The sequence below is a fragment of the Teleopsis dalmanni genome, chromosome 1 (assembly GCF_002237135.1).
Source record: "Teleopsis dalmanni isolate 2A chromosome 1, ASM223713v2, whole genome shotgun sequence".
Lineage (NCBI taxonomy): Eukaryota > Metazoa > Arthropoda > Insecta > Diptera > Diopsidae > Teleopsis > Teleopsis dalmanni.
Window position 1 is genome coordinate 152,671,806 of NC_051846.1, and position 24,341 is coordinate 152,696,146.

At 29.6% G+C, this 24,341-nt stretch overlaps 1 protein-coding gene across 1 annotated transcript; it reads left to right on the forward strand.

Moving 5' to 3' along the window:
* Nucleotides 1-9,154: 9,154 nt before the first annotated feature.
* On the forward strand, nt 9,155-24,320 carry LOC119666468 (nuclear pore complex protein Nup88-like). Its single transcript, XM_038075745.1, has 12 exons — nt 9,155-9,180; nt 13,493-13,618; nt 13,783-14,050; nt 16,169-16,245; nt 16,313-16,481; nt 16,549-16,694; nt 16,777-16,880; nt 16,942-17,378; nt 18,599-18,768; nt 18,829-18,988; nt 19,056-19,147; nt 24,205-24,320. Exons 1-12 carry the CDS (start codon nt 9,155-9,157, stop codon nt 24,302-24,304), a joined length of 1,875 nt encoding a protein of 624 aa, XP_037931673.1. The 3' UTR covers nt 24,305-24,320.
* Nucleotides 24,321-24,341: the final 21 nt, after the last annotated feature.

Here is a 24,341-nt window from a genome sequence, read left to right on the forward strand (position 1 = left end):
AAAAAATTATTTACGAATAATTAAATACAAAAATTATTTCCAAGACTACTGATGATGGGTATTTGGCAATACTCGAAACAGCTGTATGGGCACCAAAAATTCTATTAATTAATATAATATTAAAATGAATTTTTGTTGTTGTAATTCACTACTTTTCAAAAAAAACCTGTTTATGAAATTTGATATATAAAACCAAAAGTAAGCGAATAATAATGGCATACTAAAGAAAAACTAACTATTTAGTAAAATTTTTTGTTATTAATGAAATATGTATAATTGATCAATTAAAAAATAAAAATATAACATAAATAATTTTCAAAGAAATTTGGAAATATAACCACTTTTCTTTCTATGAATATTTTTTTTATTTTCTGATATAACAACATTTTACAATGGATGCATAAACAAAAGAAAGCTCTTCAATAGCTTTTTTGACATATAAAAGCTTTTTTAAATGCATAAATTCATTTATAATAATGTGAACGCTCTTTCTTTAAACTCATTAAAATAAACTAAGCAGCAATATGAACACTTTGCTTTTCCTTTTAATTATGAAGTAAAACTATTTATTTCACTCACTCATAAAATCAGTACTCAATTTAAATTAATAACAATATTAACTTGAAGCATTTTTTGAAAGTGTTTTTCAAACAAGTAATCGCCATTAGGGAAGCCATAGTTTGTTTGAAAGTGGATGATATGTTTGATCAAGCTTTTTTAAAGTTCTTGACTTTGTCTAATTTACATCTAGGACGGATTTTGAATGCTACACATCTCTAAACTAGATGTCGACGCAGCTCAATATTTCTCTTGTCTAGATCCCCGGTCAGAGGAATATTTCGGGGAATTATAAAGCAAACAAGCAAACCAGAAGAGGTAGCCATCTGTATGCAATTTGGCCACCACCATTAAAACGAAATTCAACGCACTCATTGAGATGGCCTATAATGTTATCACTCTTGTGGCAGATTTACTTACAGGTCATTGTAGATTAAGTAACCATTCTAGAAGATTAAATATCTCCTTCAATTATACCGCACGCAACAAGAAGAATAAGAAGGGAGCAATAAGAAGGGCCAAGAGCTTCAGATGGTTTTTAGTCCTGAGTTTTTCCGTTATACGGTAGCAAAATGGGCCAATAGGTAAATGCCCTTTAGATCGCCGGTATAACTTAACCTAACTTAGAGCACCAAAAAATGAAAAGTAAGTAATAAAAAGTGCTAACTAACGGCACGAAAAAGTTTTTTTATTAATATTACTATTCGTTAACAAAATTTACTTCTGAATAAATTAGCCTTCGACTGAGCAACATCAATATTTAATATATATTTTGATTTAATAGAATATTGGTAAGGCTTTCTAGTTCTTAAAACATTAATTACTTGTTCTTTGTCGGTAATTTATCCTTTCTATCAAATTCAATGTTCTTTCAGTTCATAATTATAATAAATATTGTAAAACAGCGCACTAAATTATATCCCTTTTATCTTGCATGTAATTTATATTATTTTTATTTCCAAGTATTTAACATAAGTAATAATAATACTTCTCGTATTGTGCATTTGCATATAATTTTTTTTTAATTTGTTCCTAACTGGAAAAAATTATTATCCTTTACGCTTAATATGCTCAAAAACGGAAACCGTCATTTGTAGACGACGACCGCCACCCACAATAGCAGAGAAAGATTATTTTTTTTACCGCACATACAATGTACATTCAAACTGCATATTTGCCTCATTCAACTTACATATGTGCAAGTATTTATTTTGTTTTTACATTTTTTATGAAATTAGTGTTTTTTATATATTCACCAATTTTTATAAAAATAATAAAAAGAACTTTTTTTTTTAATGAAAGCACATACTTACATCGCAATAGCGATGAAAAACGCGATGCTAAAACATAAATGCATCCCGGTAGCAGCTTGTACGTAATACGATCCATTCCAGTACCAAACAAGCGACTTGCAAAAAAGGAGTAATGACAGAAAAAAATTGTTTGAAAAAAATGGAATTGGAGACCACTTTTTCGTATTAAATATATTTCCTACATTTTTCGCCCATTTTTTCCGCTACTGAACTTTTGTTTCCTGTCACATCGTCATTGCAATATCTTTGGTTTACAAAGCTACTCCTGCTGCTACCGAATTCTGTTCCCTCACATGCATCCACTTTTTTCTCTACTTTGCCTTTTAATGCTGATTATAATTCCGCTGACCATTTCGTATTTATTTGAAGAAGTTAAAATAAAAATAAAGAAAAGCATAATGAATAAAATGAAATGTAAAAAAAATTCTTAACCAATATATAATTTACATAAATAACATTCTAAAATTTAAACATACATATATATCATGTTTTAAGTATATATATGTAAAGCATATCGCACCAATGTGCTTTAGCCTAAAAGATTGCTCAGAAGGGGAAAAGGAAAAAATCATTTATCCATTTTTAATATTAGGAAATTCAAGATTAAAAGACACTGTAACTAACATTCAGTTACTATTATCAGTAATATTTCCGACTGTCGGGGGCGCTTGTTACTACCAACTGGCAACAACAAGCCACTGATCGGGCTGACTGGCGGAAGCTACTCGACAAGGACGAATCACGTCTGTAATGAACAACTAAGTAAAGTTGTCCACCTTAGAAGATGATTGCTTTGACCGATAAATAAAAGAAAACATATTGGTGGGGGTGTCAACTTTCAATCTCACAAAATAAAAGGTATCAAAAGACTCTGTACCTACAAAACGTGCAGTCACTAATATCACTAATGTTTTCAACACACTGCCTTTGCTATTTATTTTAACATATACATATTTCTAATGCCATAAAAATCTACTAATATTTTGAGTTTTAAACGTTCGTAAATAAATACGTATATAAAAAAACAAATACCAATTTTATGGTTGGACATCACTCTATATAGGTATATGGTTATATCTCTATACGAGGGTCACTATTTTTATTTTGGACCTTAGCAACACTAATTGCTGTCAGATATCTCAACGGGACATCTCGATAAGATAGTTTGATTTTTTTTTTATGGGTGCGTGGTCAAATTGCAAACAAATGCCTGCATATCGCTTCCCATCCTTTGCCAAATAGTTCGGCACAAGAAGAACTCAGTGCCAATTTGCATGATGTCAATGATATGCCCAGATTGTTTAGGTGTTTCGAGTGGTTTCCTAAAGCACCCCATTAGGCAAGCCCATCTTTGGCTGTATAAACCACATTCGATTTTTGTCTGCTTTCACTTGTATTTATTCTTTATTACCTTCTTCCATATTTTCTCACATTTATGTCTGCTGCATCATTTTCGAACTAATTTAATTATTTTAAACTTATTTCTACCACTACTACGATTTGAATAACTCGTAGTAAGCAATATATTTCATAGGGAATTATAGGGAATCAGGTTCAGGGAATCATAATGGTTCCCTGAACCTTTGCCTTATACAAGTTTCTTAACTCGTCATGGTATTATCATCTCCAATTTCGTTTTTATCTACTGAACTAAATATTCTTCTAAGCTCTTTTCTTAAGAAACCGATACTATAATACAACAACGCAGATGGAAAAGATATAAAAAATGACGATGTCAAGGTACTAACACGTCTAGTAGTTTTAATTTCAATTTTTTTACAAAAATTAAAGAAATTGCGCTTGCTTATAAAAGAATTCCCTTTAGAAAGCGAGCGAAATTTTTACCAATATTTTAAACAAGAAACGAGTGATAGCAAAAATTATTTTGTAAGGTTCTGGGTACTCTAACAGTTCCTGGCAAATCATTACATCGTTTTAATGTTACAACCATCCTATTACTAAATATGCATCCAACATCTTTTTTATTTTCCAAATTCCAAAAAAATCTCAAAGGACAGAGATGTTAACAAATAGATAAGTAAATAGATAGATGTAAATAGCTGTTTACGAATAGAAATAGAAACGATAGAGGAGAAATCGGTAAAAGTTAAGGTCATACCTTCCAAAAAAGTATGTCTATACTCCCTATTAATATTAAAGATTCAATTAATAGTTTTCAAAAAATCACAATTACTATTTTTATCCTTTCCGAAAGAAACTTAAAACATATCAGAAATCTTTCTTTCCAAATGTCCTTATAAATGAAATATAATCACATATATTTCCTTGAAATTGAAATAATTAAAAATTATTAACTTCATTTCAACCGTTGTCATATTTACTTTTATTTATTACGATTTTATTCATCTTTTCGACCATTTTGAACTGTTCGGAATAAGTTCAAAACTTTAATGTCTTTTCAATGTTCAACTGTCTTCATGTCTTTTGTCGCTTCCAAGCCATTTTCCGCTGTTTTATCTACAGCCCAGCGCTGAGTACTGAGTACGTATATTTCTTTTGATATTGTTACCCCTTTCATTCCACAATTTTTATTTGCATTTAATTAATTAATTTATGGAATTTTCTTTTCATAAAAAATGTATATAGAAAATAATAATACAGCGCACTAAATAATCAGGCGTACGAAATGGCGACAAAGAAGTTCGCTTCCGGCAAACTTTTTGACCGCTGTGTAAAAGTGTAAAAAGTTGAACATTTCAGCTCAGCTCCGCTCGGCTCAGCAAGTGGAAATGGCAACACTGAAGTGTACATTAACTTAATTTTTTTAATTGAGTAAAAATGTGGTTGATAATAAAATAAAAAAGTATAAATAATAGAAAACAATAGCGAAAATGAAAATGAAAATGTGAAATATAAACGAAAATGGTAGACACCTGTGGAAATTTGTATCTCGAACGAAGGCGACTCACACACACACCCACACACAAATCTACATAATTAAGAAATATGAATTTTAAAATTGTGGCAACTACTTTTGCAGCGCTTATATTTGGTGCAACTAATTGGAATATATTGCACTTATTAAAGGTTTTGAAGTAGATGTTTCTTTTAACTCTTTTTAACTCTTCTTTTTAATACCAGTAGTTTACGAATAATTCAATACAATTTAAACAGGAAACAAAATTAGTTTTAATTAATCTATTCACAGAGACAGCTTACATTATTCAATTATTGGAATAATTGATGGAATAATCATTATTAACTACCAAAACTTCTTTCAAGGCATATTTTCGATTGTCTTTTGTAATAGGAATTCGCATACACATCTATGCAGCAGTTATATTTCATGGATCCTACAATTATTGTTGGCCCACGAATTTTATTTATTTATAAATAAATGTATAATGAATCTCTGTAAATCAATATTTGAAAGAGAAAATATTACATAGTGAACTTAAGATCTATCGAGTCCCTGCTTGAACTTAGTGTAAATTACTAAGTCCTATCTCTTTGATAAATAATGATAAAGTCTTAGATTGTGCATCCACTCTCGTGTTTGTATTAGTGCAGAGCACCTCTCTAGCATATGCTGCACGGTATTTTTCTCCTGTTCGCAGAACCTGCGTATTTCATTGAAGACGATTCCTGGTTTATTTAACTTAATCACAACGACAATATCCTACCAGAATTTTCAAATTGTTTTTCGTTAATTTCAGATTATATATATTAATTTAATAATAATGTCTTAGATTCCACCTAAAACTTTCTTTTGTGTTTGTATTAGTGCAGAGCACCTTCCCAGCATGTGCTTCGTGGTTTTCTTCTTCAGTTTGCAGAACCTGCAAATTACATTGGATACGATTCCTGGTTTATTTAACTTAATCACAATGACAGTTTCCTACCAGAATTCTCAAATTGAAATTTTCGTTAATTTCAGATTATTTATATTAATTTAAGTTGCCTTGTATCTTCGGCTCAATGGCTCTTGCCACAGGCTCACTAATCAGTGTTTGAGAGATCTATGTACCAGGTTACCATGTTCTGATTTGTTTTGCAAATTTTTACATATGTATGCTCTCACACATATTTGTTACTAGGTTTAAATGCATCATATCCCTTCAGCATTGATAATTCATAAAATTATTTCCTAACTTCTCACAAATCTCAAACTTTTTATAATTTAGGTGATTGTAACAGAGTAATAATAGACCATTTGTATTATTAGTTCACTCTCTATCACAAATTCACTTTTTTTTTCTATCTGGAAGGAAAGTAGAAAAGTATTGGGTTTTATCATGACAATGTTAGGTAACACACAAAACTCGTAACTCTTCAAAAATAGAGAATTTTTGACTAAATAAATTTGATTTCAAAAGAAATGTTTTAATATTGAATTTTACGTGACGAAAATTTTTTGTCTCAACTCAATATAAACTTTTTTTATATATCTGTCCCTTACTCACATTGATAATAGAATAATAAAAAATGAAAGGGAAAATAAGTACTGATATAATATTAATATGTATTAAGATGTGTCCATCATATATAACACAATATGTCATTTTAATATTATTATTTGTCATTATGGATACAGCTCATGGATACCCACTGCAAATCTTCTTGTACAGAAGACTCTTTTTAATAAACTTGAATTGAATTACTTCATATTCTTAAGCAATACCTACATACAAATCGCATAAAAGGGCTTTATAAACTATATATAAAGTACATATACTATATAGATAGGTAGCCGACAGACGGCTAAAACGCCGTCTGAAGCTGTAAGCTTCATATATATAATATAATTGTTATAAATTTCTATGAAATGCAACAAAATTAAAATATAGAAAAATAAGGCTAAAATACTACTACTACTACTAGATAATTTAATAATTTTTTTATAATCATGAGATTTTCTTAAAAATACAAAAAAGTGTATGAAAGAGGTTTTTTGTCTTTGTTTTAATTTTAATTCAAATGCTTTAGATTTCATTAAGAGACAGATCCATATTTCAGTTTGTTTAAGCGCCCAACATAAATCAGTGCATTTTCCCGGTTTTTTGTTTTATAGCACGTCCTGAAAAAACAAATCCCCTGTCAATTGTTTACCACCAGCTCTTTCAAACGCGGCTGACATTTATCTAACGCTAACCTTTCGCTGAAATATAACAAGTCAAACTGGCAGATAAAATATGTAGCATTTTTTTTTTGGCTCTCGATACAGTGTTTCGGTTAAACCGCTTTTAACTGCGGTGTACCGCAAAAACATTAAAAGCGTAAACCTTTTCAGTGTAAACAAAAACTGCATCGTGTGAAAAAAGGTCAATTTCGAAATCAAAACATTGAGAAAAAAGCGAATATTTGTATGCCAAAGGACCAATAAAAAAGCTAAAAAAGGAGCAAAACTACAAAAAGCACACAGTAGTAAACAATATTTGTAAATTGTTTGGCAAATCGCACGTTTACAAGCTACTAAGTCGTCCTGTTTGTTTTTGTTGGCAGTGTTGTTGTTAGTGTTGTTGTTGTTGGATATATAACATGCAATCCTTTGGTTGACTTGGTTGGTTAGTTATTTTACCGATGAGAAACGTGCCGATGCATAATCATCGAAGCTATTATCATTTATTTTCCAAAGTATATTCACACACACAGGACGCACAGGGGCAGCTACTGTATTTGCACCTGTGCACCAGTGAAAACTAAGCTCAAAATAATTGTATTATCTTAAAGGTTTCAGTTTAGAAATTTATCCAATTTTTGAATTTTTAACAATTAATTTATTTTTTGTAATAATTTTCTTTATTTATTTATTAAACTAAATACTGAATATAAATTATTGTTTTGAATAGAGAGGTTTTTATCGAACAGTAGTGTAAGTGCAACAACAAAAATTTTTATTATTATTTTATTATTATTTCTATTATTATACATTCATTTATATATTTTTGAAATTAATAAACTTTAGTGTTTTTGTTAAAATTAAAAAAAAATATAATTTTTAAAAATGTTATCATTTTTTCCTCCAAGGTTTGTCAGTTTATTTGGCATGAAATCTGTCTCTAAGTCTTTAAATTTGCTGAATATTGATAGAGTAGGTCTAAAAAAATAACAAAACTCTTATTCTCTAAATAGGTGTGAATGCATCCAATTTTCATAAATTAATAAAATCAGAAATGCAGAAATGCTGTCATAAGTATTCATTTATATTATTAAATTTTGAATATATTTCTCTACCCATTTTTTAATAATGTTTTTTCTATGTTTTTTATCCGGCTTAGGTCACTTTTTGTTAAAATTAAAATTCAACGATTGTTAAATATTTTTTAATATATTCTATATTTCGACTATGCTTGAGTCATCATCAGGTTTAGAATCTTACATGAATCAATATTAATAAAATCTATATCTAAATATCATCTTCATTCTATTGTCTGTATTGCACTCATATTATTTGTAAAACTATAAATAAGAAAGTCTGTATTTTAAAGATACTTTAACATAGAATAATTCTTCTTTGAAATCTTTTTACGCTATACCCATTTGAATTGGCTTATTTAAACAAAATTAGTAAAATTTGTTGGATTTGGATCTAATAAATAGTTGCAAGACCACTTATGATGGATATTTGACAATACTCGCAATAACTATATGGTTAATCAAAATTCAATTAATTAATAATAATAAAATTTTGTTGTTGCAATTCACTATTGTTCGAAACACCTCTATATTTTTCTAATGAATATTCTATTATGAAAAATTGTTGAATTGAGTATTAAACTCGGTGAGTTAAATATTGAACTTGGTGAGCCCAATGATCTGATTGTATTCCCAAAAAAGGCTGTTTCCTTCTTAATCCCTTTGTTGAATGTAACAACTTGTGTGGGTGCATAATCTTTAATCGCTTTGATTGACTTTGATTTTCACTAATATAAACATTTAATAAACACTCACTGAACAATTTTTTGATAATGGTGCACATCTTGCTATAGGAGATTGTTTCCTATGATTAGAACATAAGGTCGGTAGTTCCAGTCCGTGTTATAGGCAGCGCTTAAATCAATAAATGCCACGCCGGTTTTTGCTCAATTTCTATAAATTAAGTTATATATACGGATTATTAAGTGCAGCTACATTTGTTTCCCTAAGAACCTGTTGCTTTATGCAAGCCAATAGCCTTAAAAATTTACAATTAGCCTTCCAGCACACACGTCGTTCATATTTATAACGACCAGAAACTAATTTCATTATGTGAAAGACCAGTTCTATTGAGATCTAAAGTTACTCTGGCAATTGAAATTTGGATATCTTTAATGCTGATATCAATGAGAGGTCTTCCAAAACGTGGAAGGTTTGCAAACAAATATTGTTTGAAAAAGATAGATTTTACTACGGTTCAAATTATCTCATTTTTTAAATAAATTTTTTACATATTTTCAAGTAATTATTAAATTGATAGACGTACAATGAGTTGCAATTATATTTACAACAATGGATATAATTGTCCAACCAATATCATCCGTTCATAGTGTACATCTGTTAAATTCACAATAGTGAAATTGCAAAAACGAAAATAATAACAAAAATTTGTTGTTGCAATTTCACTAACTTTCAATTGAAAACAATAGTTTATGTTAAGAATTTAGTTTCTTTCATCAAAACAGATGTTAAAAATTAATCAATTCCCATAAATATCTCTACAGAGTTTCATTCGATGAGTTCAAAATTTCAATACTAGTTTTCTTATAGATGGACAGGAGAAGATTGCTAGGTCAATTCGTCTTTTCGAACTGATCAACAAAATATATACAGTTTAATATGTTGGCATATAATATCTTGTGATCGAAAAAGAACTTATTCGTTCTTTTTTTGAATTCCCGCGCTTATCCAATCGGTAAATTTTTTTTTTCACGCTGGTAACACTATTATATACATTCTGTCAAAGGTTAACGCATATCGTAGGATTAGTTTTTGTTTGACGTCTATACAAAGAAGTCGAAAAATTTTCGTGTGGCGATTCTTAACTGAATTTCATTCAAAAAAAGCGTCGTTGTGATGTGGCCAAAGAGATGATTTCCAACGCAAATAGTGACCCCACATTCATCGAACGCATCATAACTGGTGATGAGACATGGGTCTACAAATTTGACATGCCCACCAAACAACAAACGACCGAATGGTGCTTCGAAGATGAGCCGAAACCGAAAAGAAAACGCCAAAGTCGGTCCAAAATCAAGGTTATGCTGACTGTTTTCTTCGATATTCATGGTGTGGTGCACTATGAATTCCTTCCGGACAGTGAAACGGTCAATAAGGAGTATTATTTTGCCGTTATGCGTCGTTTACGCCATTCGCAAAAAGAGCCCAGATTTATGGAAGGAAAACTCATGGATTTTACACCACGATAACGCACCGGCTCACACAGCGTTGGTTGTGTAGCAATTTTTAGCCAAAAACTCCACCAATATCATCAATCAAGCACCGTACTCTCCAGATATGGCCCCGTGTGACTTTTTCCTCTTCCCCCGACTCAAATTGCCATTGCGAAGAACGCGTTTGGGACCATAGAGGCCATAAAAGAGAATTCGCTGCGTGAACTAAAGGCCATACCTTCGATGGCCTATAAAACTTGTATGGAAAATTGGGTCAAGCGTTGGCATGCGTGTATTGCCGCAGGAGAAGAGTACTTTGAAGCCGTTAATAAAGAAAATTATTAAAAATTAAAATTTTGCGTTTTATTTTTAAATTCTCGTTTTTTTTTTATCATAAGGTATACCACTATTTTTTTTGAATGATATTGACATATAACAATCAATCATCTAATGACTTTCTGATTGATTTACATTTTTGTTTTTATAATTTGATTAATTTTAATTTCTTCTCTTCTTTACCTTTATATGAGAGATATGTTGAGTAAACATTTGTTAAGCAAACTTTATATATGATATACTTAACTTTATTAATTGTATAAAAACATTCAAAAAAATCTAATTATACTTAAAAATGATACTTATCAGAAAACAAACAGTAAAAAATCAGTAACCGAAAACGCAGTGATAATCCATTTCCTTTACAATTCTTTAGAGGCACAACAGTGGTTATATTATATATACCTATATCCAACTGTACTTTCCTATGTAAATATCCACTCATTATGTGCACTTGCCGCAGGATAATAAGTTGCTTTTATTTTAAGCTAATAATTTTAATTTTATTCAAAATTATGTGCTACAGTGTATATTACAACAAAAAAAAAAAAAAGCAACCTCAGAACATATATGCATATACGCAAAAAAAAGGACATTCACCAGCTTATAAAATTTATTTGTATCTAAAAGGACATTAATTCCACGCAGTCCAGTCCACAGAAACCAAAAGTGCATTTGTACGATATTTTTTTCTATCTAAACTTACTTGCGGCCCACGTTAGCATTTTAGTTGCGAGTAATTTTTTCTATTAGAAAAAAATTTGAATATGCAATATTGTTCCAAAAGGAAAAAAAGAAATATGCTTTTAACAGGGGGGCGTATGAGTGTTGAGTAGATTTCTATCCTTTATTCCCTGCTCTCGTATTTGTGCACTTCTTACTTCTTTCAATATTTTATAATTTCATTTTTTAATCTCTAACCACTAACAATTTTTTTCTAACGAAAACACTTTTTTCTGTGCTCACTTCTCGCAAATCGTATATGTCCTTCTGAGCCATCAGGACATCTTTCATTATGTAAATGCACGATTTACACATTTTTTCCACATTTTTTTTAACATATAAATTTATTTTGTTTTTTGGTTTTTTTTTATTTTTGTGTTTTCGTACAAAAAAGAAATCACGTTTTATTTTACTTTAAAAAAATTGCAAATGGGAGTCTGGGATTTCTGTAACATTTTGCAGTGCCTTTGAACGTGGCATTAAGTGAGGTGGAATTTGTTGCGTGTATATTCGCAACACCAATGCTCTTTATCTGTTTTAAGAGTCGTTTTAAAAATTAAAAGCACGTCCTAAGTCCACATTTGGTCAGTAGCTTTAATGTATTGTGGCAGTGGATTGATGCTACAACCGAACCCAATTGCTGGAGACGTACAAAATGATAGATAAACAAATAAAAAAGTATTATTATTGGAGTGGCCAAAGTCCCTTAAATCTTTTTTTGTTTCTCCTCTCAAAGACGTTAAAAACACATGTTTGCGGTTTTCGCTACATTTTAATAAAAAAAATTCAGTTAGGAATAATAACAAACAATGATATGATGATATGTCTAATTATACATATACCATATATATGAGTAAATTAAATTAGATAATATACATATAGTGAAAACCAATGGTTATATGATACGATAATAGTTGGCATCTTGAAATAAAGAATTTTCAAAAAAAAAAATGTGGTATGTATGATATATACGTTCGTTTATACCAAAAGTATAGAATAATTGGTATATGATAACGCAACCGTCAAAAATTGTAGTTCTGATGAAGTGAAAAATCGAAGATGGATATTATTATAGATAATAATATGAATTTATTTGATAAATTACGTTTTATTTTACTTATATATTAATTGAAGCTTTTGCACACGATATGTAATATAATCAAAGGTTTCTCTTAGTTATTGACGCTATCGGTAATAACATTCAAAACCTGCTAATATTCATTTACATATTACTATCTTAATTAATTAATTGGAAAGACATCCAATTCAAAAACTACTCAGTAAATTGTAAATGAGAAAGAACGGTGAAAAGATTTATTTATTAATCTAAGATAGTCTCTAATAGACTTCCTATTCAAAGAAAGAGTACAGTACATTCTAAACAAAGGTACAATCTCAACAAAAGAGACCATTCTGAGACTAATACCTGACCCTTCTAAAAAATAAATATTGAAATAACTGAACACATTCTGTGTGAATGGTATTAAATGATCATCAGCAGACTTATTCAACTGGACTTCTCGATTCATATGGTATATAGATTAAAATAAAACCGACAAAATGGTCAAGTTCATTAAAACCAAAAAAATTAAAAAATTCAGATCACAAATTAATATAAAAAACATAACACAAATATTAAATTTGAAATAATTCTTACTACCTTTTTTCATCTAACTTGTAAAAAAGGAAGGGAATTGAATAATCCTTTCCGAAGACTCCAATTTTCTAAAAAAAATTATTTTGTTCATTTATTAACCATAGTATTATTAAATTTATAGTATCTCTTTTTATATGATTGCATATTCCTAAAATATAATTTTTTTGTATTTGACATTATTAATATGTAGTTTGTTTAATAATGTTTGTTTAAAAATGAAGTTAACTATATAAATTCGTGTAAAATACATATTTTCTGTATTTAATATAATTTTATTTTGAGCCACACATGTAAAATTGCCTCCTTTTCCGTCCCTTAAATTTGGCAAAAGCTTTAAGGATTAATTATGAAAATTTATATGTTTTAATCTAAACTCAACTAAGCCACAAAAGAACTAATCTCTCCACTAAAACTCAGGCTAATAAAAAATATGTTTTATTTCATTAAATTCTTGGCGCATGTACCTTAATGTACCTTAACCTTAATCCTTTCAGTTTGTTTTTTGAGATTCAAAACATTTGTATTTTTGTATTATTTATATATTCTATTTTATTTATTTTTTTTCTTGCTTATAGAACCTACAATTTGGATACGCAGTTCTTTAACAATAACCCTCAAGTGCAATTGTTACAGTTACGCTGGCATCCAGGCACTCATACGGACTCGATTCTGGTGCTTCTGTTCTCGGACAACACTTTGCGGTAAGTGTTTTCCAGTTTAAATCCGCTTAAAATTTATGTGCTTGTAATTAACTGTAAAACTACATATAGGATTTCAAAGTTTTTTATTTTGCTTATTTCAAGTATAAATAAAATATTTAATAAAAAATTTAATATATTAATTTTTTACTTTATTTCTTTATTAGCGTTTACGATAATGACCGCTTACGTTACATTTGGAGAGTTGGTCCCGAAATAATGAGAAATGAATCCAATAAATCGGCTTCCATGTTGAATGCTGCCATGGGTGAAACAGTAATTGACTTTGACATTGGACCAGCGATAGAAACTGGAGTTACATTTTCTTCGTCCTCTTCTTCTTTTCTACAAGATGACGAAAATGAACTTTCGTTGAAGATAAGCAATTTAAGCATGAACGCGTCAAAGTCCGATACGAAAATTCAAACAGTTCCGGTAAGTAATTATAAAATAATATTATACATAATCTATATATATATTAATACATCACAATAGATAAATTGTTAGTGTTTAGCAACCATGCGATTTAAGCTGCTTATTGGTTAAACGGTTTCAAAAAGGTTGAACTAAATAAGCCAGCAGTGTTGTTGTTTCATATGTTATTTTTAAAATAAGCAGTTGTTCTTTTGTGATATGCTTAATAAGAAAAGGCATATAGTTATATATAGTTATTCATTTTATTGTCTGAAATTAAACACACACAATATATACTAGTTATTAAATTTTTATTTTTATATATTGTTTGAATCTTATATTAGATATAAAGTACGACATGGTACAAATATCCTCCATGGTACTTTTCAAAGTGCTGGATCTTTTGGATATAATTTATGTTTATATATCGATTCATAATTAGCATTAACTCAGCCATAACTTAATGATGCTCGTTTCTAAAGCGTGAAGGTTGTCCACAAAAACATGATCCTTTAGAAAAAATTCAATAGTTACAAAACATATAAAGATATCATATTTTGTGTTGTATGGTAATGTAGAAAAGGACTACCTTATGTGAGTAGTGTTACCATCACTCAAGAACTATAAATAAAGCTTAATATTGTTTTAAAGCATTTGTAATATAATTGTAAAATGATCCACAATGTTTGAGGAGCTAATGAGTTCAATTTATCAATCACCGTAAGACTAAACAAATCAATATTTAATGTACATGATAGCAACGTAGGGAAAGTGTTCCTGTGTATTTGGTGGAACTAGATAATAAGGTTCAAACGTCTGTCGAAATGACTGATTTGAATATCTACTGTCAGTAATTAAACCGGTTGTAGCAAAAACTTTACAAAAATAATATCTGCATTAATTAGTAGTAAAAATGATATAGTCAATTGTGACAACACATTACCATTAGAGTATCACTTGTTTCAATCTATGTCCGATCTCACACTAGCATAAAATTGATCATGAAATAAAAATACGAAAGGTACTTGCATGAGTTTTTTAAAAATAAAACATAAATTCTTAAATAAAGAAATAATAGTTCTAATCGAATATAGTGGCATTAGTATGTGGTTTTAAAATAAAAAAATTTGTTTTCATTTCAATATAAAACTCCAATTACTTTTTGCCCAACCCATAATTTTTATTTTTTGTTCATATATGCAAATAATGAAATCATTAGATTTAACGAAAATTATGTAGTTTCGTAGATTTTCGTCCTTTATTGATATATTTCAAGTAATTGATAGAACGATTTAATTTATTAATAAAGATTAAGTATATCGATATTTTTTCTGAATTAGTACAACTATTATGTTGTTGTTGTAACGCGCTGGGTCCTGCTTGTGACATTACTTTTGGGAAATGTCAAACGGCAATTGAACGTCGCTGGCGACGAGTTCTTCCGGGACGTAAACTGGCCGTTCTTGAAACTTTGTAATAGTAATATATACGCTTCTATTTAACTAACTATTTGTATCAAAATAGGCAATGCACGTGTGATTAAATATTCATAATTAGTTTCTTTTGCATTAAGTAAACATATAGCTTGAATTGGTTGACAACAAAATTTCCACTCATAGACCCCCGTATTCAATACCACTTAAAAATTTACTAATAATGCATTGATTGGATATTCTGACATTTGATTTACACCTATTTGCAGAACATTATAGCATTCTTTATGAATTTAAGGATTGTGACGGTTTCTGCTTAGCTAGTTTCTCCCGTATTTCCCCTTTGGTGCAATCCCAAAGCATTGTCAATATGTTTTTGACAAAATTGAGCATGCACATAGCAAGTCTTCCAAAGTTTCCTTTATTCTTGGTATAGTACATTTCCTGCACACATCTTGTGAGTATGACTATATCCTATTAGTGCACCAATCATTATGGTGACGGCCCTTTCCGGTCAGATGGTTCCTAGATTCTACTTTCGTCTCTTGTATATTTATTATATTGTATTTTTGTTTCTTATTTGTTGGGCTTTTTAAAAATTTAACCGATTCTAAGTCGAGTAGCAACTATAACTCAAAATTATATATGCTATTATATATTTTAATAAGTCCTTTAATTAATTTTGTTTAATGTTTTTTTTTCACAGAAAATACAATGGCCCATCATAATTTTACGTGAAAATGGCAATATCTATATTATGAAAGCTGGTATTAATACAATAAAGTAAAAAACTCATATATATTTTTTAGTAAGAAAAGATACTAATAATTAAATTTTTTTAACATTTTAGACCACGTCTACAAGGTCCAATTACTATGCTCCCTCAGGAAATTGGAAATTATGGCACTGATTCTTGCTCTATTTTATGTATTCCATCTGTTCCACTTACCATAGTTATTGCTGAGAGTAATGGTACTTTGCATCACGCTGTGTTATTGGAAGATGATGAATTGGAGGAAGTATGCGAAATTCAATTTTTCTTTGAAAAACAGTTTCTCATTCCATATATATATATATATTTTCTAGTCTTTTAACGAAGTTGATGCTACTTTAAATGTAGAACCTACAAAATGGTATCTACATGTTTTAGAGACCGTCACTTTAGAGTTGGGTTTACCAAGTGAAGAGATTAACATCACTGAAGAACACCAGTGTCCAATATTCTTAAAAAGGTTATTTTTAATGATTTGAAACTTATAAAATTATTTATCAATTATTTATTATAATTTTATTTTTTTCAAATACATTTTTCAGAGATTCCTGGAATAGTCGTCGTTATTTTGCTTATCACATGGCTGGCTTACACATTATTGACATAAATTGCACAGAAGAAATTAAACGTTTCTTGCAGTCCGAAGGTTTGATTTTAATTTTAAAATATAAAAAGAATTAATTACTTTACATTTGATTTTTTCTTAGATGAGGTTGAATCTGATATTGGTACCCTCCAAGATTCCGATGTCTTATATGTGGTGTGCACTACAGTAGAAACTAATAAAAAGCAAAATCCAATTTTGGGCTTTGTTACTTTTGAGATGCCTTTAGGAGTGGCACTATTATTAGGCAGTAGTCAAGTGATAAGTTTGAAATTACTTCTATCAAACGAGCTAGTGCCCGTACCATTAAAAGACACTAAAAATGATAATGAAAAAAAAGATGTGCCATTGAAATCAAAGTTTAATGAAATGCTCGAAACTTCATTTGAGGAACACATGTCAAAAATTTTACAGCGTACTGTAACGCAACCTATACTGTCGTCAAAAGATACTGATGATCTAAGTTCATTCGATTTATACGAATTATTTGCACAATCAAAGGAAGTGCTTAAAACTGAATATATAAAAAAATTTGAAGTGGTAAGGAAGATATATTTTAGTAGCTGTATTATGATATTGTGTGGAAATTGTCACCTTTTCGAAAATGTGATCCTAGAAAATCAAATTAAGTTTTCATTTTAAAAAATTTTTAAATTTTTCACTGTAGAATATTAATCATGTTTTGATGGAGTTGAATGTAGTCAATTGGTCAATTACTTTTATGATATGAGTACTTATGTATGATAAGCACTTTGCTTTTTAAAAATGATATAAATATATTTATATGTATATAGATACAAGCAACGGTTACGATTTTTAATCTCTGTAAATGTGTCCATTATGTTTTAATAACTTGTAGGTGTAGTTGGCTAATATATTTTCATACTGTTATTTAAAAATTTTAAAAATTACAATAATTCCTTTAATGAACTATATTCTTGTGGAACCATCTTAAATTATGTTTCTGCTGTTGTATTCTCTTATTAGAGGTGTCGGGACTTGACCGTTTGTAATAACGCGTAGATTCAAGAGATAAGCTTAAACCTATTAAGTTGCGCTTCGTAATATAACTTACATTTGAAAGGACTATATAATAATAATGGTTTTTTTTGGCGTCTTTAAACTGACAAAATCATAGTTATAATGAGTATGTATTAAAACATCATAGAGTTATTGATTATTCTTGATCTAATACATAATGATAATATATTATAAATATTATTATTATGAAATTGTTATTGTTTTTTATATTTTTTATTTAGCACAATATATTTCATAGGTTACAGTGTTAGTGTCAGTGTCGTTTTTACAAAAAAAAACCGAATTCGAAACCTAATTCGAACAAATTCGGTTTATTTATTCAGTTGTTTAGCTCTTGATATCATCTTGTACTTTATGGTGTTACCACCACAATTTCTTATCTAAAGTATTTATTTATAAATATATCTATTCTTATGACATCTGTTTTCGTGCCCCAATTCTCACACTTACTTGAGTCCTATTGGCTATATTACACAGAAATGGTAAGATGTCAAAATTATAAATTTATTAACCAAAACTTCCATTGCTACACTCAGTACATCAAAATCGTAACAGTTTCTCAAGTCCATAATAGATTTATAACTGAGAATTATTTTATCAGTTTAAACATTATTTAATCTTCAAATCGTAAAAATTAGTATTTTTGCAACAGAACACACTAAATTACATAAAACTATACTTTCCTTTCTTAATTATGTAACTTCATTGATCTAACTTAGGCTCGCTTCGAAATCTTAAAACGTGTTAAAATTTTGAAATTGCGTAAAGAACTGGAACGTGAAGAGATTGAAAATCTGTTAAGAGAACGTGAAGCTATAAGGGATAAAGCTCATCGCTTGTCGGAACGTTTTGAAGAAATTAATGAAGCCCAAGAAGATATCTCTAAAAAGTATATACAATGCATTTTCAAATATTAAATAATATAATTAATAAACTTATTAATTTTTAGACTTCGAGACTTGATAAAACGATGCTATTCAGATTTACCTGTGAGCACGCTAACAAATTCCGATTTTAAATCACAAGTGGAAAAGATTCGCGATCAAGTAAATGTCTTAAATGAACGTTTACAAAAAGCACGTAATATTTACAATAAACAGAATTATCATGTAAGACATATCGAAACTTATAGAATTTATCTTTATCCTATACTAAACATTTCTTCTCACATATTAGATATCTAAACATATGGAGAGTAAAGATTACAAAGGTATTCAACCATTGCCCGATTGCAAACTGGACACCATAAAGGAAGTGATAACAGATCTGTAAGTTAATTTTTAATGTATATATAAAATAATTAATAATATTTATGGAAGCGGTTTATAAAAGTTTTCTTTTCACGTTTATTTTTACTACAATTGAATTAAAAGTCACTGTTTACCATTGTCAATTGTATTCGAATTATACCGCATTTGCCATATTTTTCTGTTATAACTGAAACTTGCAACTTTTACCAAAGACATTATATATACAATTATCTGTAGAAGCAATCATTTGATATCCTAAGTCAAAGAGCTCAACTTTTAAAACCACATTAATCAAACTGCTATTTAATAATCTTCTACAACTATCAAAAGTTAAATCTTTGTGACAATAATTTCCTTTTTAATCATTGTTAATAAATAAAATGTATGATGCCTTGAATAAGATACATAAAATAGATCAACAGACGTAAGAGATTACAAAATCGTATCATGAATGCCACTTCCAAAATAGTGGATTTTGACCTTCCATTACAAATCTATCAAAGCCTTCTGTCGTTATACCAAACATAGAACAGGTTAACAAACGTAAGAGATCACAAAATCATATCACAAATACCACTTCCCAAATAGTGGATTTTCAACTACCATTAAAAATCTATCTAAACCTTACAAATGAAAACTGGCAGAATAACATCCACAGTCAGAATAATAATAATAATATCAGGACACTTTAATTTTCTCAAATAGAGTTAATGTATACATTCATCTGGTGGTAAAAAAAAATTACACCTATTGCCAAAAAAATATTTAGACACCCTCTTTACCATCTGGACTAAAAAGATTCCCATAAATCTGGCAATTTCAACCTTCCTGTTAAGATCGTCCATAACTTTCAAACCTGAAAACGTGAGTGTCGTAATCGACGTTTTCTTCCTCAGTCAATTAAAGCCGCAAACTATATACTAAAAGGCTTTGCAGGCTTTTTATGTTGCAACCAATTTCTAAATGGGCCTTCATCTAAAATATCTAGGGGATGAGGTAACGTATCTCAACCAATGCTATACAGTTACTTCTCATGTGTATTCACCTAAAGTCACCTATCTGTTTTCGTGCTCCAACCCATACTGTCTTCAGCCTTATTAACTTGTAAGTCCACTCCATCGAACCGTGACTCCTCCTACATATAATTAGCACCCTACACACACAAATATTATCACCCATATCATTATAATTGTCATTATACAAAACATTATTTATAGTGCGTATGATTCGAGAAATCATAAGCACGTCTTCATCAGATGTGAAACCAGTAAAGGTTGTTTTAGCACAAGTTACTTTCATGGGTTTATTTCCGAAGTAGAAAACTACTTAGTATAAAAAAATTGGTATACAAAATGTACGAAGTATATAAAAGTTCAAAAGAATTAAAAGATTATTGTTCAAGAATTATTTATAATAGAATATTACAAATAATGAAATATTAATCATACTAGGCAATGTTTGAAGTATTTTTGAAGTATTCTCTGTGATGTTTTCCTACATAAATATGAAATTATTGAATAGAAAAATGAAAATTAAATAATTAAATTAAGCTAATTTATGGAACTGTCAGTTGTTAAAATAGATGTAAAAATTTTTCAATTCTTTTTATCTAAAATTTAAATTTATCAAATATTTAAAAAGCCATTTAAACAAATATTTATTTGTTTAAAAACTTTTTAAGTTAACTATTTAGCTGAAAACATTTATTAATTATATTCTAGGACAGTTTAAACACTAAGCAATCACATTTGTAAAAACCAGTAACAACAAATTGTTATACTTATTTTAGTACTTTATAACAGTTTCATTAATTATACAGCAAATACTCATGTGTCTCTACTAAACACCTTGTGTTGAGAAATACTTGCTTATAGCAAAGTCAACAACCATTCGAAAATCAAAATAATGGACTATTCTTAACTTAAATATTTTTAGACCATATCCAACATATGGCCTACATATGTATACATTAAGACCGAAAACTTTTCGGAAATTCTCATTTAAAATTCGCGCGCTGTATATTTTTCGATATTTTAAGTTTATGTAGTTTGGCAGCAATTAAGGACAATTACTATGCCAAAAATGAGCGCGATCTGTCAGACAGTTCGTTTACGGCAGCTGTTGAAACCAGTTCACCTCAGTAGGGCGTTGCGAAAAAAACAATGGAAAAAAATATTGAACAAAGAGTTTGCATCAAATTTTGTGTTTCGAACGAAATTTCGTGTGCAGAATCGTTGCGAATGCTACAAAAGGCTTATGGGGAATCAGTTTTATCGAAAACTCAAGTTTATGAGTGGTACAAAGCCTTCCAGGACGGTCGTACGACCGTCGAAGACATTTCGCAACGCACTACTGAGGTGAACTGGTTTCAACAGCTGCCGTAAACGAACTGTCTGACAGATCGCGCTCATTTTTGGCATAGTAATTAAGGACAGTGCTGCCAAACTACATAAACTTAAAATATCGAAAAATATACAGCGCGCGAATTTTAAATGAGAATTTCCGAAAACTTTTCAGTCTTAATGTATATGTGAAGACATTTTCCGTAGTATATATTTATTTTGCATTAAAATCATTAAGTGCGCATTTTTTGTATTTAATAAAGAAAACATTAATCTCATTTTTAAAAGTAAGATATTAAATACGTAAAATTATATTAAATTAATTATTTAAAACAGTACTGCATAGACTTCAGCCTACGTATTCAATTCGGGAAAAACTGTTTAAAAATTCGAATAACGAGAAGTTTTCGTTCATCATTGATTTCATTTTTTTTTCGTAAAAAATAACATTGAAGGATTCACTTTGACTATTACCTCAATTTTAAATCATTTTCTAATTTTCTTGAATTTAGTATATAATTTTTAAAATAAAGATTCGTGAATCTTTTATAATCCTAATTGAAACCAAATGACACCATTTTTCTGATGGCCTCCATATTAAGAGACTACCTCTTGAAAAGTGCAAAAAGCTCTTGCCATTATTTAATCGCACTGACATCATCTCGTTGCGGTAGGTGTGAACGTAGTCATATTACTAAGAAGGAGATTGACTTACTCAAAGTAAAAAAATGGCTCTGCTAACTGTGTCGTCAATCTGTGTAGCACGAGAAAAAAAATAGTTTTGACAGAAACTGACAGAAGTCTCTATGTGTTTTACGTGATTCCCTGCCGTGTAGGCTTAACATCACGTTGCTCAAAAGCAAACGTCTTGATACAAAGTGTCAATAAGTGCCCCCTTGGAGATTAACTTACACAAGTTCCAATGAAGAAATGTGTATAGGTCATAGCTTCCATCTTGGTTTAATGCGAGGCCTACCTAAAACCTCTGCTACAATGTGGGCTGTAGCACCCGGTGGTGAATACGCAACTCCAAGCCGAATGCACCATAATGTTTTTCATTTTTCCCGCGTGAGTTTGGGTATTAACCACAGCCACTTCGAAGCCAATGCTAATTGTCAGTACAGCCGAAGCTACGGGCCACTGACTCCCGAAGTACCAGATCGGATCATCTCTGGTCAGATGACGCAAGTGCCGTGCTCACTCACTATCATACGTACTTCCTATACAAGTATCGGATTGGCACCGGAATTTTAGTCGCCTTCTACGACAAGAATATCTACTGCGGGAATATTGTAAATCGCTTACCCGCAGGGTGCAACCGTAACTAACAGTAGATTGAAATGCAATTCAACTCGTTTGCTTTATATTTGTCCAGCTCTGATTTTACGCTTACTTTTGTATGTGAAATACTTTTAGCCAAATATCCACATCCTATCCCAATATATTCGTCTTGTTATAAACCTTTCATGTTATCTACTATTAGATCCTAACAGGTTACCAAAAACAACAACAGCATAATTTAACAGCTTCCAGCAATTTGAAAATGGTAGTGATTCAAATATTATAATTCTCCAAAGAGCTCAGTCAAAAATACTGAGTACAATTATTGACGCCACATAATACATTAGAAATTAAAGTCATCACCGAGATCTAGAAATTCCCTGAATTTGATAGCGTTAGGAGAAAATATGTATTATTGTTGCTGATAAAGCGATATTTAAATTTTTAGAGAATTTTCGAATAGCAAAGAAAGAAAGAAAAGACAAACACACAAAATTTTATTTTAATTTTTTATTAAAATTTGGCTGATCATACAACGCTGTTTCGAGTATTGCCAAGTACTCTTCATCAGTGGTCTTAGGAAATAATCGAATTTTATTTACTTAGTTTATAGTCTGTATATAATTTTTAGGAGAAAATAAAATAAAAACGTCTGACACACAAAAAATATGTTATTGTCAATTTAGATTTTAAGTAAAATTCTATAATTTTTTGTAAGTGCTGGACGAATTCCTTTGGATTAATAATGAATAAAAACATGACAGAACACGATAATTAGAAATCTTGCAATTACATTAAGTATTTCTTCTTAAAAATGGCCAACCCATTGTCCAGCTATTATTCAGAATTAAGCTACCAGAAAAAAAAGCATTATCTACTTCTTAAGGAATTGTAAAGCATTACTTTTGTTTCTTTTAAAAATAATACATCCCAGAACTTAACCCAGTTTAGTGATTTAAATAAGACCCGGAATATTATGTTTATATATTTTATTTATTTTATTTAAGATTTTAATGTTATGTTAACAATGTTAAGATTTAAAAAAGAACTTATGGTTAGTTTCATTATAAAAGAAGATTCAATCAATAAATACATATAAAATGAAAAGAAAATGGTACAGATTTCTGTCATGTCAATCATAAGCATGGCTCTGACTTCATACGATGAATCCGGAAATTTGTACATGTTAAGATTGAAGAGATTTGATGAAAGAACACACCAATGTAATATATTCCAAGAACAGCCGGGGCTTCACCCAAGAACTAATCGCTTTTAAATTTATACTTTTTGAAATATTATATTCAAAACGTGGTATTATAATAATTTATATAATTTTAATTTTATTCCTCTAATAATACTTTTTTTTCAATAACTGAATAACTATCTGAATATAAGATATTTAAGTAAACCTTTATATAAGTAATTAATTATTCTTTTATTATTTCATTACAGTGCCAAGGATGTTGAATACGAAATTGGAGAAACAAAGTCAATGACTGGTGATTTAGAAGAATGGAAAAGCGAATTGATAAATGTTGAACAAACTACGTGAATATGAACACCAATTGAAATTTATAATATTAAATAAT

Bases quoted from the DNA above. Each gene is read 5' to 3' on its own strand.
- LOC119666468 (XM_038075745.1), top strand. From the start codon at position 9,155: ATGAGAGGTCTTCCAAAACGTGGAAG. The intron at 9,181-13,492 runs GTTTGCAAACAA...TCTTGCTTATAG, and splicing joins GGTCTTCCAAAACGTGGAAG to AACCTACAATTTGGATACGC. The intron at 19,148-24,204 runs GTAAGTTAATTT...ATTTCATTACAG, and splicing joins AAGGAAGTGATAACAGATCT to TGCCAAGGATGTTGAATACG.